The sequence below is a fragment of the Crotalus tigris genome, unplaced genomic scaffold (genome assembly GCF_016545835.1).
Source record: "Crotalus tigris isolate CLP2741 ecotype Arizona unplaced genomic scaffold, ASM1654583v1 scf7180000017814.3102382, whole genome shotgun sequence".
NCBI lineage: Eukaryota > Metazoa > Chordata > Lepidosauria > Squamata > Viperidae > Crotalus > Crotalus tigris.
In genome coordinates, this window is record NW_024096652.1 from 712,942 (window position 1) to 732,570 (window position 19,629).

Genomic DNA, 19,629 nt, shown 5'->3' on the forward strand with positions numbered 1-19,629 from the left:
CTTGGAGGTCATCTAGTCCAACCCCCTGCTCGGGCAGGAAACCCTACACCATTTCGGACAAATGGCTGTCCAGTCTCTTCTTAAAAACTTCCAGTGTTGGAGCATTTACTGCTTCTGGAGGCAAGCTGTTCCACTGATTAATTGTTCTCACTGTCAGGAAGTTTCTCCTTAGTTCTAGGTTGCTTCTCTCCTTGATTAGTTTCCACCCGTTGCTTCTTGTCCTGCCTTCAGGTGCTTTGGAAAATAGCTTAATTCCCTCTTCTTTATGGCAGCCCCTGAGATATTGGAATACTGCTATCATGTCCCCCCTTGTCCTTCTCTTCGTTAAACTAGACATACCCAATTCTAGCAACCGTTCCTTATATGTTTTAGCCTCCAGTCCCCTAATCATCTTTGTTGCTCTTCTCTGTACTCTTTCTAGAGTCTCAACATCTTTTTTACATCGTGGTGACCAAAACTGGATGCAGTATTCCAAGTGTGGCCTTACCAAGGCATTGAAAAGTGGTATTAATACTTCACGTGATCTTGATTCTATCCCTCTGTTAATGCAGCCTAGCACTGTGTTGGCCTTTTTGGCAGCTGCAGCACACTGCTGGCTCATATTTAGGTGATTGTCTACTAGGACTCCGAGGTCCCTCTCACAGTTACTACTATTGAGCATGGTGCCACCTATGCTGTACTTGTGCATTTGGTTTTTCTTGCCTAAATGTAGAACCTTGCTTTTTTCACCATTGAATTTCATTTTGTTAGTTAGTGCCCAGTGTTCAAGTCTGTCCAGATCCTTCTGTATCTGAAGCCTGTCTTCTGGAGTGTTGGCTATTCCTGCCAGCTTGGTGTCGTCTGCAAATTTGATGAGTTCCCCATCTATCCCTTCATCCAAATCGTTGATGAAGATGTTGAAGAGTACTGGGCCCAGAACAGAGCCCTGGGGCACCCCACTACACACTTCCCTCCATATAGATGCAGTTCCATTGAGGACCACTCGCTGAGTACGGCCGGTCAGCCAGCTACGGATCCATCTGGTGGTGGTTCTGTCTACCCCACATTTTTCTATCTTGTCAAGTAGTAGGTTGTGATCTACTTTATCAAATGCCTTACTGAAGTCCAAGTAAATTATGTCCACAGCATTCCTCTGATCCACTAATTTTGTCACTTGGTCAAAGAATGCAATAAGATTTGTCTGGCATGATCTATTTTTGACAAACCCATGTTGGCTTTTAGTAATGACTTTGTTTGCCTCTAGGTGTTCGTTGATTCGTTGTTTGATTATCTTTTCCAGGATCTTCCCAGGTATTGAGGTCAGGCTGATAGGTCTGTAATTTCCTGGATCCATTTTTTTTCCTTTTTTGAGGATGGGAACTACATCAGCTCTTTTCCAGTCCTCTGGTAGTTCCCCTGTGTTCCAGGATCTTTGAAAAATATAGTTCAGTGGCTCCGATATCACATCTGCCAGTTCCTTGAGAACTCTGGGGTGTAATCCGTCTGGTCCTGGCGATTTGAACTCATCTAGGCTGGACAGGTGCTCACTAACGATTTTCTTGCCTATCTTAACTTGTGTTTCTGTTTTGTTTTTTGTGGCACTATTTTTGATAGGTTGGTCTGTTTTTTCCCTTTGTGTAAAGACAGATGCAAAAAATGAGTTAAATAGTTCTGCTTTCTCCCTGTTGCTTGTCACCTTCTTGCCACTTCCACCCACTAATGGACCAATCATTTCCTTCACTTTTTTCTTGTTTTTTACATGTTGAAAGAAGCTTTTTTTGTTATTTTTGACTTTGGTCGCAAGCCTCAGTTCATTTTGAGCCTTGGCTTTCTCACTTCATCTTTGCAGGCTCGGGCTATTTGCTGATATTCTGACTTAGTTATGTTCCCCTCTTTCCACTTTCTATACTTGTCCTTTTTATCTTTCAATTTGTCAGAGAGTTCTTTATGCAGCCATGCTGGTTTCTTTTGAGAGCTGTTATTTTTCCTCTTTGTTGGTATTGTGCTAGACTGTGCTTTTATTATCTCATTTTTCAAAATTTCCCAAGCTTCTTGAGTTGTTTTCCCCTTGAGGATTCTCATCCATGGAATCCTTCCCAAGCCCTCTCTAAGTTTATTGAAATTAGCTCTCTTGAAGTCCAAGACTCTAGTTTGACTGTGTTCTATTGGTTGTGCTTCTATAATGTTGAATTCTAATATTGCATGATCACTTCCTCCCAGGGTTCCTATGGCTCCAACACCGTCTATCATTTCATCTCTGTTAGTGAGAATTAGATCCAAAATGGCTAATCCCCTAGTTCCATTCTCTACTTTTTGGGAGACAAAGTTGTCTGCTAGGTTTGCCAGGAACCTGTTTGATCTTCCACTTGGTGCGGAGTTTGTCTCCCAGTTGATGTCAGGGTAGTTAAAGTCCCCCATTACTATTGTGATGTGCTTCCTACATACCTTAGTTAGCTGACTAGCAAAAAGTTCATCTATTTCCTCTGTTTGGTTGGGTGGTCTGTAGTATACACCTATGGCAATGTCATTCCCCCCCCCTTTTATATTGACCCAAATGCATTCAAGACAGTTTTTATCATTGTTGTACTCTATTTCTGTGAAGATGTAGTTATTTCTTATATAGAGAGCAACTCCACCTCCTCTTTTATTTGGTCTGTTTCTTTTAAATAATTTAAATCCCTCTAGCTGTGTGTTCCATGTGTGAGTTTCATCCCACCATGTTTCCGTAATGGCAACAATATCGTATCTGCCCTCATTAACCTGAATTTCTAGTTCACCCTGTTTGCTGTTCATACTTTGTGCATTGGTGTATAAACATTTGAGTCCTTTGTGGGTGGCCCTGTGTTTCCTTTCTACATAACCTGTGTGGTGCCTGAGTTCCCCTATTGTCTTACCACCTATTTGGTTAGTGCACTTTATATGGCACTCGCTATTAGAGGCTTCATTTTGATTGGTAGCAAGGTTGGTATTCTTGTCCACACACACATCTGTGCTACATGCACTGATAGCCCTATAGTTTTTAAATTGCCGGGGACAGGGTTGTTCCGTATCAATTAACTCCCTGTCCCCGCTGTTTAGTTTAAATTTCCCTCCAGAAAATCTGTGAATTTATAGCCGAGTAACTCAGTCCCTTTTTTTGATGGATGCAAACCATCTCTTTTGTACATCTTTTGATTGGACCAGCTACTGACATCGTGACTAATATATCCAAAGCCTTCCCCTTTACACCATTCCTTTAGCCACATATTGAATTGTGCTATGCGCTGGCCTTTTCCGTTTTGCTCCTTATACACTGGTAAAACCTCTGAGAAAGTAAGCCTACAGCCTATTCTGCTAAGTTCCTTCCCCAAGCTCTGGAAATCATTCTGGAAATCAGGCTGTTTTCATTTCTTTTTTTTATTCTGGTTTTTTTTTAAATTAAAATTTTGTCAATTCAGAATAAAAGGCAGGCAATGATTAAATAAATGAACAATAAATAAAAGATGTTAGCTTCTTTGCCAGTTTGTTCATTTTTTTTAGATGTTTATATTTCTTCCAGAGATTCAGGACAGGTTACTTGGTGGTCTCCATTTTATCCTCAGTTCTTCAATCAGAACTGAAGAAGCTTCTTGGATGAGAAGCAAAGTGTCGTCAAGGAAAAACAAAGTCCAGTTGAAAAAAGCATCTTTGGGACATAATTTAGGAAGGACTGCAAAAGAAAGGCAGACTGCGGCTTATTATGCTAAGCTACAAACCAGCTCACTGTGGTTAAAGCAAATCATAACTCAGGAAAAATCCTGCTGTTGCACAAGCCATGATTAAAACATTCCATGGTTGACGCAGTGCACAAATCATATATATGTGGATATTGAAGGATAGTTTTATTAGGCTACCTGAGTTTTAATCGTTTTAAGTTTCTACTTTCAGTGGATGGAAGAGCGTTTGTCTAGTGCAGGGGTAGGCAACCTTGGCTCTTTTATGACTCGTGGACTTCAACTCCCAGAATTCCTGAGCCAGCATAAAAGAGCCAAGGTTGCTTACCCCTGGTCTAGTGAGTTTATGCTAGTCTAACTTTTTTTAGTTCTTCATGTTCTGCCTTTTTTGTTGCAATAGGTAGACCAGCTTCCTTGCACAGGGGACAAAAAACTTCACACAGACAAGAGCCAGGCCATTCGAGAGAGGCTGAGAGGAAAACGGCTTCCCACAGGTAAAGGTTTATTTACAAAGGAAACATTAATGGAATGGAAATATGGCTGATATTTAATCTTCCACCTTCTAGATTAGTCTCATAAAAGCAGCAGAGTGCCTCCTGATGTTACAACCAGTATAATAGTTTCACAGGTTATCTCTTCACAGATTCTCCTAATAAATGGCCTGATGATACGGTAACAATCTGAACATAAAAGAGGTAGAAGCCATGAGTTGTGAAGAATTGGCTATAAAGCATCTTCGTTGCTTTTCAGGAAGATAACTTAGGAACAAAATAGATGAGATATTTTTCTGATATCTTTTGTTAAGATAAAAAGGCCTGTGGGAAAGACGAGGTAACCTTTTCTTTCACAGTTAAAAAGGTAAAGGGTTCTCTTGTCCACCCATGTCTGACTCTAGGGCAGGGGTAGGCAACCTTGGCTCTTTTATGACTCATGGACTTCAACTCCCAGAATTCCTGAGCCAGCATGGCTCAGCTTGGAAACCTCTCCCTTTCCCCTCAGCATGGCTGGCTCAGGAATTCTGGGAGTTGAAGTCCACGAGTCATAAAAGAGCCAAGGTTGCCTACCTCTGCTCTAGGGGGGCAGGGCTCATCTCCGTTTCTTAGACGAGGGAGCCATCATTGTCCGAAGATCCTTTCCATGGCCATGTGGCTGGCATGACTACACGCCAAAAGCGCATGGAATGCTGTTACTTTCCCACCAAAGTGTAATCTATTTATTTACTTGCATTTACATGCTTTCAAATTGCTAGGTTGGCAGGAGCTGGAGCAAGTAACGGGAGCTCAGTCCATCCTGTGGTACTTGGTCTCAAACTGCCAGCCTTCTGATCGACAAGCCTGACGTCTTAATTGCTCCTTTTTCACAGTCAGCCCAATAAAAATTCTCCTCCCTTATTCCCTACCTTGACTGTTGGCTGTGGAAAGGAAGCTTCCGTTCACACTAATGGTAACTTTTTATCTGAGTTCGAGCAACTGAAGGGGAGGGATTTTTTTTCAGTCAAGCCCACTCCTCAAATCTCTGTCCTTTTGAGGAACTGAATTGCTTTCATCCACTTAACATGTCATCTAATTTGATCTTAAGCTAATACAAGTGTTGAGTTTGATCTTAAGTTAATGCAAGTGTTAGGTGTTTCACACTCTCTATTCCATATTCCACATGCTGGGATGAAAGGATGTCTCAGGCTTTAGCACATTCATTCATGCACAACCATCTTTGATATATGCCCATAATTGCACATATTTATGTATGTTTGGCATGAGATGCATTACATAAACACACACACACACACACACAACTCTAATGTAATTTGTCTTCTATCACACTGTTAGAGGCATATGTGCTTTTTAAATAAATGACAGTTTTTTTCTCTTTGTTATGGTGTATTGTAAGAAAGTGGGAAGGACACATGTTTGCCCTAGGATTTTGTCCTAGGAGTAGTCACAACTTTTGGAGGCAATTCTTTCCACTGATTAATTGTTCTAACTATCAGGAAATTTATCCTTAATTCTAGTTTGCTTTTCTCCTTGATTAGTTTCCAGCCATTGCTTCTTATCCTGACTTCAGGTACTTTGGAGAATAGGTTGGCCCCCTCTTCTTGGTGGCAGCCCCTTAGATATTGGAACACTGCTATCATGTCCCCCCCCCCGTCCTACTTTTCATTCAACTAGACATACCCAATTGACTATAATGGTACATGTTTAAATTAATTGTACATCTTTAAATTTAAATAAATGTAATTGAGTTTACTATTACAGTCATATGATATTTGATTTTATTATAATTCAATAACTTAATTAATCAATGGTTAAATATGTTATTACTTAATTGTTATCTAATAAAATTACTAATATATAATAAAACCTTATGAGGTATGCTACAAATACATTCCTTCAAATCAGAACTTGAAAACTAATGGTAACTTGAACTGAAAAAATGAATGGTAATTACCTGAAAAAATGAGGTATCCCAATTAATTAGAAGAAAGAATGAACATGGAAAGTAGATACACAATTCTAGGGCTTTTTCAACTTCACTCTATTGCAATATACAGTATGTTGTTGCTACTCCATTCTTATTCATTTGTAAACCACCCAGAATCATTTAAGTGAGATAGGTGATGCAGAAATTCAATGAATTCATCTTTGGTGTAACTTCATGGAGATTCTTTTTGGGGGGGGGGGGCCTAAAACAGCTGTTGTGTTCATTTTTAGCATGGCAAAACCAAGTTATTAAGAACAGCTTTTGCTGTTTTCTTGAATGTTTAGTGGCATCTTCCTTTACAGGCTAATTTAAGATCCACGCGGTCATAGCTTCTACTGCCCAAATCCTCAATAGCCATTTGATAATGTTTTCTTTTTTATCTTGAGGTCTCCCAACGCTGAAATATTGAGAATATTTTTAATCCTATGGTTTGTCCTGAATTTTTAGTAATGTGAATACTCACCCTAAAGCTACATAAAAGGGAAATAAAACAAATTTGCTTACCTACATATACCACCTATATATTCCTTCATATTTATATATTAATTTGGATCATCTATCTATCTGTCTGTCTGTCTGTCTGTCTGTCTATCTTGAATAATAATGTAATGAGTTTTTAAGAGAAATTAAAATGGCATGTCCTAGATCAGTCTTTCTCAAACTTGGCAAGTCTTAAGAAGTGTGGAGTTCAGTTTCCAATATTTCCTATCCAGCATGTTTTTTTCTGAAGAAAATAAAAAAAAATCAATATAAACAATTTCATGAGCTGAAAGTGAAAAATGTTGAAACATTACCAGAGAAAAGCTTGATAATGTCCATTAACTTCATTGTGACTAGTTGAATGAAATTAATATGAGATTTTTTTATCATTGGTTGTTGATAACATGTAATGTGATTTATTAAGGGTTAGATAACAGCCTCAGCTATTGATGGATTTCCTAGTTGACACTTTGCCGATAAAAGCTATATTTATCTCTTGGACAGAATTGAATTTTGTCCTTCTAATGTATCCTTTGACTCTTTCTTATTTGGTGCAATATGAAAATTAGCAGTTCCTATTTCTCTGAAACACTGCTTATTATGAAGAAGCAACAGAATGAGTTTAAGAATACCAAGTGCTATGTGGTACTGCTTGAATAAATTCAAATGTTGTGAGCTGGTCTGTTTAAGAACTTTGTGGAGATACTTTAGTATTGATATACAGAATGACCAAGAAGCAAAGCAAAGAAAGTTAAGTTGGTCCACAGATTGTTGGAAGGAAGGTAGGTAGGTAGGTAGGTAGGTAGGTAGGAAGGAAGGAAGGAAGGAAGGAAGGAAGGAAGGAAGGAAGGAAGGAAGGAAGGAAGGAAGGAAAGATTTAGCTTTTTTTTTTGAAAACCTGTAGTCTTCAGGATAAAAAAAATGGCATACTGTAGTTCAAGAGAATATTATTTAAGATGTTATAGTTGATAAGAAGCAATGTAATTTCTTTTGAATGCATAGAATTATTTTCATTAGTTTGATAGTCAGCTGATCATTAGAACCTAACCACAAAAAATCCTCCTAACTTTAAAAGCGTTTGTATCCAATCCAATTCTTCTAGAAAACTTGACAATTAGGAAGGGTTCAACTACATCCATATCCAAGAGAGATTCTTCTCATTCTCATTCCAGGAAGAATGACTGATGCAGCAGCTGGTTACCAGGCTCCATTTTCTCAACAAACCATGCTTAACAAAGGGCTTAGTAAGTCGTTGGAGTTCCTGTCAATCAGTGACTCACGAGGTGAAAAGGAGCTTGCTCAAAATATTGTCTCTGATTACAATTCTGGCCATGAAGACAGTGCAGATACTTGCTGTCCTTACCGATTCAGAGCTTCCAACCTGGAAAAGAAAGCCAACAGTAATCCCAAACGCAAAGTATGGGCTTCTTCCTCTGATCTGTTGTGCACAACTCACAAAGTCACAGAGGGAGACTATGTCGCAGATTCTCATAAGCACCATCATCAAGGCGGAACCATTTCAGGGCGGACTTCAGGAGCTCTCAGAAACAAAGAAAGCAGATATTCTGATGGGAGCATAGCTCTGGATATATTTGGCCCTCAAAAACTTGACCAAGTGCTTCATGTATCAGAGACCTCAACATCAGCAGCCTTATTATGTGCCTTTGACAGGATCAAAGAGAAGCAGAAGAAATTGCAGTTGCTGAGAGAAGCCATGAATGTAGAAGGTCAGTAGATTTTTCTACATATTATATTTGACATGTGACATCCTTCACATTGTCAAAATAATATATGTTTGTGTGAGAGAGACATTTCCTATTTTGCATATTTGGTACTGAACTAGTTTCCGGGCTGGTGCTCATCTCTGTTTCTTAGCCAAGGGAAGCAGCATTGTCCAAATGGTCATGTGGCCAGCATGACCTTCCCACCAAAGTTTATGATCCTCTCACCAAAGTGGTACCTATTTACCTACTCACATTTGCATGTTTTTGCATTGCTAGGTGGGCAGGAACTGGGACAAGTAACGGGAACTCACCCCAGTGTACAGCGCTCATGTCTCGAACCTGGGCTGTTAGCTTTCCAGTTGAGGAGCTCAATGTCTTTAACCACTGAGCCATTGTACTCCCTTAGTGGAAGGTATATAAGAAAAAAATAAAAACAGTTTATAGAGTACATGAATCCAACAGGTGTTTCCACATTTGTTATATTCTGTTTACCCTGGAATTTATGATACAACCCCTTTTCTCCATGATTCCTTAATCTTTCAGCTTTGTCAATTAGCTAAGTATGATCCTGCAGAGGTTTCCAGATTGCAGTTCCTGTTAGACAAACTAGGAAGGTCTACACTATGGTGAGATTTCAAGTCCCCACATCCCTGAATTAGATGTTGCAGCAATCTTAAGTTAAATATACCTAGGTTTAGGTATAATCTAGTTGAAAAACCATTGGCAAACATTGTGTTCAATGCCTTGAATCCAACTTGGGGAGTGTGTGCAGAATCCTGGCTAGCATGAACAAAAGTTTAGCTCTTGACATTGACACTGGAATCTCAGTAGAACTTCATTTAAACTCAAATGCAGAAAATAACAGTTTTTCCCAGCTAATAATTCAACCAAAGAAATGAAGAATAGTTTTCCAAGAACACAAAAGCTCAAATAAGTACGTAGGTATATTGTAGAATATATGTGAAACTGTCAGAAAAGCAAGTACTGTGTATCAAATACAAGTTCTGTTTATAATAAAATTAATACTCAAAATTCTTGTGCCCGAAGAACAAAAAAAGCCTTAAAATGTTCTTTTTGGGGTAGGAAGCCTAGTTCCAGCCATTTCCCAGATAGATTTGTTATTAGGCCACATACTTTTAACCATGCGAAAATTACCACATAGTAATTCCAAATAATGAAATTATTTCTTGTCATTCTGATATCAGGGTCTGATAGTAAAAGTGCAATTAGTTTTACAACTACCTAAACTTTATTTAAAACAACAGCAACCCAAACCTTAACCCAACAATAATTTCTACTACAGCAGTCCCACCAATAAAAATAAAATTGGCCTGTATTGTTTCAGATGGAGCCCAAAGCACAATTGTTCAAGTGAAACAAAATCCACGTATTTCTATTCTTTCAATTTTGAGACATTTGGAAAGGAAGGAATAATTCTGGTCAGTTTTGGCTCTTGACTCTTGGAGATGATGACTTTGCTAGTATCATTCATTCATCCTGGAACTCTGTGCATTGCATTATTTTGTGTTCTTTTCTTTATAAAGACTTCATTTTAAAAGGCAAAAAAGTTGTATTTGTTTATTAAATTTATGTTGCTCCGTTGGTAAGCTAAGCATAAGAGTTGTTCTGTGTCTTTATATGCACACACAAAGACATCTTAATAATAATAATAATAATAATAATGTTGGAAGGGACCTTGGAGGCCATCTAGTCCAACCCCCTGCTCAGGCAGGAAACCCTATACCATTTCAGACAAATGGCTGTCCAATCTCGTCTTAAAAACTTCCAGTGTTGTAGCATTCACCGCTTCTGGAGGCAAGTTGTTCCACTGATTAATTGTTCTAACTGTCAGGAAATTTCTCCTTAATTCTAGGTTGCTTATGTCTTTGGTTAGTTTCCACCCGTTGCTTCTTGTCCTGCCTTCAGGTGCTTTGGAGAATAGCTTGACTCCCTTTTCTTTGTGGCAGCCCCTGAGATATTGGAACACTGCTCTCATGTCACCCTCATCCTTCTCTTCATTAAATTAGACATACCCAATTCCAGCAACCGTTCCCTATGATCAGTCCCCTGATCCTCTTTGTTGCTGTTCTCTGTACTTTCCTGGATTGACTTATTTGTTCTGTAAAGACATCAGCACCAGGGTTATGTAATAATTACATAATTGATAACAATTACATTTTGGAACTATACTTGATCAAGGGTGTGAAAACGGATCCAGTTATACATGTACAAACCTCCTTTAGAGCTTTCGTACATTTGTTAAGGAGCACTGCCTAGGAATATGATGTCATGTCCAACTCTAAGGGGCAGTGCTCATCTCCGTTTCTTACCCAAGGAAGCCAGCATTGTCCGAAGACACTTCCGTGGTCATGTGGTCAGCATGACTATATGCCAAGGCACACTGAACATTGTTACTTTCCCATTGAAGTGGCACCTATTTATCTACTCTCATTTGCATGTTTTCAAACTGCTAGGTTGATTGAATGATATAAGAATCTGGATGCTGGTCAAATTAGCCACTTAGCAAATCAAAAAGCAACACGTTAAAACCAGAAATCAAAATGTAATAATTATCTTGTTCCATAATACTTTTGTTCTATAAGGTTATTTGCAATTGGCTGTCTAAGGTAGAGAGCTACCTCAGAATCTAAATTCAGCCCAGAGAGATTCAGAATTGATCATGTTTTCATTGATTAACTTAACCTTGATATCTTCAGTGACTTTTTTTTCCCAAAATTATATGCTTATCTGCAACCACATGCCTCTCAGGTTGACCATCCCATGCTCTGATGAATGAATACATAAATAAAACTTGATGAGTGTTGCTTGTTTCCATTGTTTATCCTTGTTCAGGGGTTATAGATAGAGCTTGATATTCCCACAGTTATGTCAATTCTGTAACATCACCATCTTCTTTGTATCATGAGAATTATTTGGTACACATTATATGCTAGATCCAGGATTTAGCTAAACAGGATGCTGAAGTTGTTATTACTGTGCTAATTACCTCTTCCCAGTCTTTCATGCTAGCTTCACAATATCCAATTACATCTGTAATTGCTGTCTTTCTATATAAAAATAATGCATAGTTAAACTTATAATATTATAATAATTACTTCTCTGCAGCAGGGAATAAAAAAACAACTATTACTATTTTAGTTAGGCTAACCATTCCTTCATCTTTACCAATAATTTAAATGTTTTAATTCTGTTTTATTTTAGAAGACAAATTCTCGGTTTCACAACATGTTTGTGGTTTTGTGGATGAGCAAATCTGACACTATATGCAAAATATATTGCTTAACCAAGCAACATTTTTCTCATTAAATCCAGTGGTTATTAGATCTGATTTAATGTGGTTTGGGCAGCTGTAAAACTTTAGACTTGGAATGTAATATATTGCTTATTGAATAAGCTAGCAGGATTGGGGGCTATTGCTTCAGAAGGATTAGGGTTGAGAGAAGAGAAGTACATTTTTTCCTTGGTCAACCTTTCCTAATTCCACATGTCAGAAAGTTTATATGATTTTGGCCCAGTTATAATATGACATTTCTCATTAGAATGGATTTTTATAATATTTTAAATAACTTTATGACATTTAAAAATAACACCATTAATATGTTTTTATGAACACATATTTCTTCTTCCAGAGTGTAAAAAACAAATGATTTAAAGCTTTGTTAAACTAGTAGCAGTATTTATCTTAGCTATAAAAAAAAAATATATCCAAATAACAGTCAAAAGGAACCGTCCTTCACATTCTTTAGACCTGGATTGTCAGTGCCTTCAATACTAAACAGGTCTAGGTTTCTGCCAGCTTTCTCTTCTTGGAACGACAAACTCTCCATCCCTTTAATAATTTGATGACTGGTCATCATGAAGTGATGAAAATCTTCATAAAATGTCATGAAGACCCAGATAATTTGGAGAATAGATATGCATCCTAATCCTAGTCAACGATGCCAATTTAACATATCTTGTTTTCCACTGTAATCTGTAGTGGGGAAATCTCTTTAGTCAGGATATTTGCCAAAATATGTCTTTTTATGGCAGGGGGAAAAAAAGAAGAAGCGTGAAGTGAATTAATGATTTATACTGTGGTAAATGAATACTGAAAATCCTTGCTTTTATTTGGATTTTGTTTTTATTATCTTGCACATGTTGAAATGAAAACCAAGCTTTAAATGTACATTTCCTTTTTTAAACAGCAAAAGGGTGATTAGAGCTTCTTGGGGGGGGGATTACAAATGGACTGAGGATCCAGATGGATTTGAAATGAGAATTTGGAATTAATTACAAGAATCCCTGCCATGGGAAAATGCTTTTGTTTTGAATTCTTAAAAGTAACATAATAAGATTTTAAAAATTGGACATTGAAGAGAAGTAGAAGAATTAAAGAATACTTACATTTGGACACATTGAAGGATAATTTTGAACAATGGACCCAGAAGTTAATTTTAAGAGAGCTAGATAGACTGTTTAAAAGATGTTATAGCATAGGAATAAGTTTTACCTGACAAGATTGAAAATGGATTTTAAAATGACTTGCTAGTAGAATGACGTACAAAATAAACTGGGTAATGTTTTAATAATTAATATACAAATAACAAAACAAGAGAATGACCTGGATAATTTTCATATTCATATTTTCTATATGATTTACAAGAGAGGCTTGTTAAAACTTTGAGGAATTTTGTGAGAAGAAACAAAAAAATTTGAAAAGAAATGAAATTCCAGGACATTATTTGAAGGGAATAGAAATCAAGATAGTTAGAAGTAAAAGGAAGGAATATAAAGTTGGTTTATTTGATCAAGGTTGAAATATACACTTTGTTATCTCTGGTAACCCTTAATGTACTTTTGCTGATACCAGGACTGAAATGACAAGGCTTTAAGTGTTTGTTTATAGATAAGAGATGGAATATGGGAAAAATAAATCATTTGCTGTATTTTTAGATAAATTTATAACTCACTAAAATTATTTATACTTGTTGCAATGAAGGTGAAAGTAATTTCTTCATATATTTATTTTTATTGACTATATTTTTTCTATTTTTGGCACATCCTATTTTTTTCTTTTTAATTGTTTCAATTGTAATTTTAAATAAAATTACTATACAAAGAAAGTGAGAGAAGGGATAAATGTTTTTTACAGAGTCTTTTCATTACTTACTTATTTCTAAGTACCTCTGCACCTAGAATTCTAGTTCTAATCAGGTTTGAGAATGCCTTGTCAGTTCCTAAGGATTCTGAAAATTGATTAACTTAATAGGTAGGCAGCCTATCTCAGAAATTATTCTTTTACAGGAAAAATAATATTAAAAACTTACATCAAAGACCCTCAATACTTTAGCAAATGACTGAAATTATGATTTGCCTTTACAAACATAAATGTTAAGGATACCAATTTGGGCCAATATTCCTTCCTAGTTTTCTTTTCATTTAAGTAGATAATCTTTCATCCAAAACGTATCTAGTGAAACGCAGACATCGTTTATGAAAAGGTCACTTTGGTTTAGGAAATATTTTTATTTTGGACAGTGCATTATAATCCATGGAATCCAGAAACAGTTTTCAACACCACTAATAATGGGATGTACAATGCAACCCTCTACCTACCAGGAAAAAATTATGCACTCCTATTGTGGAAGAAGTCAGTGACTGCATTAAACCCTGGATAAGCTTTGTTCTCTTCTGTTTCTTTACAATTCTTTCAGAGCGCGTACGAAAATATAAATCTTACCATAGTGATGTATGCAGCACTGACAGTGAGGGCCCATCATTCATTTCTTCCGAGACAGATTTTAGACAAGGTAAGAATTATGTGGTAATTGGCCTTCAGTTGGTAGACTATTTGTGCTAGAAATGATGCTCCATTGTCATTGGTGATGCTGACAGTATTATTTTATTTTTTCATTTCCATGGTTGCTGCTTAAGAATGGATGTATATAGATAGTACTCATACTTAGGCAGAGGGGAAAAAATTAAAATAGTTCTTTGGTTTTTCTCAAGATTTAGGAGGGTGGTAGCCATGCTACCTAAATCACCTAAATATGAGCCAGCAGTGTGCTGCAGCTGCCAAAAAGGCCAACACAGTGCTGGGCTGCATTAACAGAGGGACAGAATCAAGATCATGTGAAGTGTTAATACCACTATACAATGCCTTGGTAAGGCCACACTTGGAATACTGCATCCAGTTTTGGTCACCACGATGTAAAAAAGATGCTGAGAATCTAGAAAGAGTACAGAGAAGAGCAACAAAGATGATTAGGGGACTGGAGGCTAAAGCATATAAGGAACGGCTGCTGGAACTGGGTATGTCTAGTTTAATGAAGAGAAGGATGAGGGGGGACATGATAGCAGTCTTCCAGTATCTCAGGGGCTGTCACAAAGAAGAGGGAGTCAAGCTATTTTCCAACGCGCCTGAAGGCAGGACAAGAAACAACGGGTGGAAATTAAGCAAGGAGAGAAGCAGCCTAGAACTAAGGAGAAACTTCCTGACAGTTAGAACAATTAACCAGTGGAACAACCTGCCTCCAGAAGCGGTGAATGCTCCAACACTGGAAGTTTTTAAGAAGAGACTGGACAGCCATTTGTCCAAAATGGTATAGGGTTTCCTTCCTGAGCAGGGGTTGGACTAGATGACCTCCAAGGTCCCTTCCAACTTTACCATTATTATTATTATTTTGGATCATCGCACAGTCATCCAGATGTTCTGACTGGATTTGGCATTATTATTATTATTATTATTATTATTATTATTATTATTATTATTATTATTATTATTATTAGCAATTTTGGGAATCTGAGGTTGGCAATGGATTGAATGATAAAACAAACATGAGGCTTTATTGTTATCATCTTATTTTTATACTGCCATTTCTTCTGCACAAGGCCAGAGCAATTTACAAGAAAGGAGTACAAGTAGTGTTAAATAAAATCAACAGGATAAAATTAACAATTCTTAAAAATGATAAAAACAAAAAATACAAGTGTAATTTAGAAAAATACGTCGGCAGGAAATCTAAAATATAATCTGGTCCTTAAATTGACTGGTATCCTATAAATCTCTGGGCAGAGATGAAAGTGAAGTTGCTAGGCAACTTTCCCCTGAAGTGCTGGCATTGAGAAGGCTTTCCCAAGTGATCTTACCTGCACGTACTGGAGGATGATGTTTTATATCCTAAGGCTCTAGCACTATATAGACAAATGTGAACTACTTTAACTTGCACCTGGAATCTCACATGCAGTGAGATGCTTTCAGCCATGTAGCCACCTCACTTCACAGAAGACCAGTTGTGTTCTGCCTACATTGCTCCTTGTGGACCACTTTCAAGGGCTGCATTCTGCAGAGTGCATTGCTGTTCTGATCCTGAGGGGTTAGATCATGGATTACTGAAGCTACAGGTAGAATTGTGAGCATCACCAGTTACAAAATTCCCATCTATTAGAGCACTGTGTCTTAATCTTAGCAACTTTAAGGTTGTGTGAACTTCGACTCTCAGAATTCCCAGCCAGCATGCTGAGAAGAAACACTGTATTAGAGGACAGAATGATGAAATTGCTCTCTGTTGCCATCTCCAGCAATTAGGATGCTTTATGTTATCACTTTTTTTCCGTGTTGAATAGATAGATATGCTTTCAAATGAAAGGTTGGGTGCAACTATTTTGTTTTCTAAGAATACCTACACATTCTATAGTATGTATCCCCAGAATATTCATTGAAAATTAATATGATTCTGAAAGCTGGCCTTTTGAAGCATGACCATTTCCCTATCTTTCCCTTTAATTAAAAGAAATTGAATAAAATAAAAATTATGAAAACACAAAAGTTATTGGTGCCAAAAAAGATATCCATGGGTATTTTGATGGACTTGAGTGCCATGTTATGAATCTCTACTGGGTATTATAGCTATTATTGGACAAAATTCTTGTGAATGTGCTGCAGAGATTCTCAAAAGATTGAACTCTGTTTCCTTATTACTCTTTGCCTAGAATGTTTTTTTTTCCCCAGAGATGTTTTTTTCATGAGGCAACTGCACTTTCTTGTTTTTCTTTAAAGATGTTTCGCTTCTCATCCAAGAAGTTTCTTCAGCTCTGACTGGGTGATGGGGAATGGAAAGAGCTAAAGAAGCTTCTTGGATGAGAAGTGAAACGTCTTCAAAGAAAAACAAGAAAGTCCAGTTGCCTCATGAAAAAAGTATCTTTGGGATAATTGTGACCTGGATGACTGAGAATCTCCATAGACATTTTTTTTTTCTTGAGATAAACAGTGCCCCATCTGGAAGTGCAGTTAGCACATATTTCAGTGTTACTTGGTTAATAAAGCTTTTGTTTCTATGGAAAAAGATGGAATATTTCTTTTTTTTTTTTATTAAAAAGTTTTACAAAAATTACAAAATATACCCCAAAACCCACCCACCCTCCCCACCATCCCCTCCCCCTCTTCCCAGAGTTGAATACAAGGTAACAAATATAATAATCATAATCTAACTAACATTAACCAAATATATAGATAAACAAATATAATGCGCTTTAACTCCCCTTCAACACAGAATAAACAATTTGCAAATAAACTTAATCATATAAACAAATTAAAATCCTAATTCATAAACAATACAATATAATAAAAATTTCACTATAATAAACTATTAATAATAATAATATTCTAAAATTTATTCATAAAGTAAATGGAACTTTTTAATCCCATATTTATTCTGAATATAATCTATCCATCTTCTCCAAACCGAAATATATCTCTCTTGTGAATGATCCTTCAAATAAGCCGAAATTTTTGCCATTTCTGCTAAATTTGAGACCTTAAGGGTCCATTCTTCTATAGTAAAGATGGAATATTTCTAAGAAACTTTGGGGACCACCAGATATTTTTGATCTTGCCACTGTGGACACAATGATGTATATGGTCCCTTCAGAAGCAACTTTTTTATCAAATATTATTTTATGAATATTTTCTGTGCCAATAAAATATCTTCATCCAGCTTTAAATCATGAATTTTCTTGTTTCTTCTTCAAGTGCCAGTGAGGAGGTATGAAGCTCTAAAAGATGAATCCAGTGTTTCCTCCTTAAGAATAGATGATACCTCTTCATCAGGTCAAAAACAAGGACAAAGATCAAGGTAAAAAAAGAACAAAAAACTCAGAGTTAAAATGTTAACAGTTCCTCTCCAGATCTACAGGTATGGTTCATAATTGAATGCCTTTGTATAAATAACCAAACTCTTTGAAAAAAACTACTTAGATATTTATCCAAAAGAAAGACGATGCCCTCTCAGAAGAAGGTGGATTTAAGCCTATCAAAAGTCCTGCACATCACTCACTTTCTCTAGCTAATCATCCCAATTTTTTCAACTCCAGCTGAAGCCAATTCTGAAAACTGTCACTTCCGCCATAATGCACAAATGTTAGCAAATTGTTGTTTCAATTCCTAGTACACCCAAGTAGGTGACCCGCTTATGAATCCAAGGAAAAATACTAATGGGCAGTGTGAATGGCATTGATGCATCAATGACTTAATTTAACGTAAGGCAGATTTCTATAGAGTCATTGGATAAGAGTCATGAGGGGTATCCATATAGGCTTCAAGCAAGTCCAGTTTGCATTCCTAATATTTAAGACTGATTTCAGATTTTGCTTGTTATAGAACAAAGAAAAAGCAGAAGGAACCAGCCTTTTCTATTATGCAGTTTCTGTAATGTAGGAGTTGCAATGCTTCTTCCTATCCAGTCTTTAATTGAAGATACATTATATGTCACCGGTGTCAAACCTGCCACATCACGTGATATGTCACGACACATCACGACTCTTTTTGCATTGCCAGCAATGGGGTGGGTGCAACTTTGGTATGATGAAACTGGCCCGTGGGCCGGCAGTTTGACACACCTGTTATATGTTATTGCCTGTGAGAGAGATGAAAATAGTTTGCTTTAGGCAGTAAAGAGAAAGAAGAAAAACAGGCGCCAGAATGCGATTGGACTAGGATTAAGAGATGCCAGTTCAAATCCATTCCCAATCCCCATCATGTCCTGCAAGGCTTGCAAACTCAGGAAACAAGAACATTAAAACAATTATCCTGCACAATGTATCCCTAGTATAATAAGGCAAAGTTCTTCTAACTCTTTCTCATACTTTTTCCCATTGCAATGGACTTAATAATTTCATATGTAATGGCCTTGTTTCTTGCTTAACTGTCTTGCTATCTCTGCTCTAGTCCTGACATACATAGGCCTTCCTTACATCATAGGCACAGAAGCTCAGTAGGTGTCTGGGTGAGTCAATCTCTCAGCCGAGGTGGCGCAGCAGTTAGAGTGCAGTACTGCAGGCCACTTTTGCTGACTGTGTTCAGCAGGTCAGCGGTTCAAATCTCACCGGCTCAAGGTTGACTCAGCCTTCCATCCTTCCGGGGTAGGTAAAATGAGGACCCAGATTGTTGGGGGCAATGTAAATATATATATACATTGCTTACTGGTGTACACCGCTTAGAGAGTGCTTGCACTTAAAGCGGTATATAAGTCTCATAAATAAATAAATAAATCCCAACGTGCCCCACACCTTTGCTGTTGTGGGGAAAAAATCGGAGGAGAGAAGACTGTGTACAGGTAGTCCTCAGCTTATGACCATAATTGAGCCCAAAATTTATGTTGCTAAGCAAGACATTTTAAGTGCATTTTGCTCCATTTTATGATGTGTCTTGCCACAGTTGTTAAATGAATCACTGCAGTTGTTACATTAGCCACATAGTTATTCATGAATCTGGCTTCTCCATTGAGTTGGCTTGTCAAAAGGTCACATGACTCTGGGATATTGTAATATTGTCATAAATTTGAACCACTTGCCAAGCATCCAAATTTTGATCACATGACCATGGGGATGCTGCAACAGTCATAAATATGAAAAATGATCATAAGTCACTTTTTTTAGTGCCATCGTAACTTCGAACGGTCACTAAAAGAATGTTTGTAAGTTGAGAACTACCTCTACGTTGCTGTAAGATATATTCCATCTTTCTTCTGCTGGAAGAAAGATGGAATATATGTACAGCAAAGAAATATACTCAACTGATAATAGTCTATAATTTACAGTACTAGTTTGGTCTCTAGCCTGCCCCAGAAAGATATGCATTTCCAAGCAGAAGATGCTACCATTTCACAGACAAATGTATTATGTTTCCCAACTATTTTCACAGTTAAGAAATGTGTCTTGATATCCCCCATGCTTTGGCTTTGCTCAGACTTGAAATGCTCAAGTTTGAGGTAGAG

At 37.2% G+C, this 19,629-nt stretch overlaps 1 protein-coding gene across 1 annotated transcript in view; it reads left to right on the plus strand.

Moving 5' to 3' along the window:
- Positions 1 to 19,629, plus strand: part of LOC120307736 (tyrosine-protein phosphatase non-receptor type 13-like) — a 103,458-nt gene that overhangs the window by 63,807 nt on the left and 20,022 nt on the right. The window contains exons 6-9 of the mRNA XM_039342816.1: positions 4,072 to 4,165; positions 7,802 to 8,356; positions 14,071 to 14,166; positions 17,388 to 17,490. Coding sequence (XP_039198750.1) covers positions 4,072 to 4,165; positions 7,802 to 8,356; positions 14,071 to 14,166; positions 17,388 to 17,490 — 848 coding nt within the window. The remainder of the gene's footprint in view (positions 1 to 4,071; positions 4,166 to 7,801; positions 8,357 to 14,070; positions 14,167 to 17,387; positions 17,491 to 19,629) is intronic.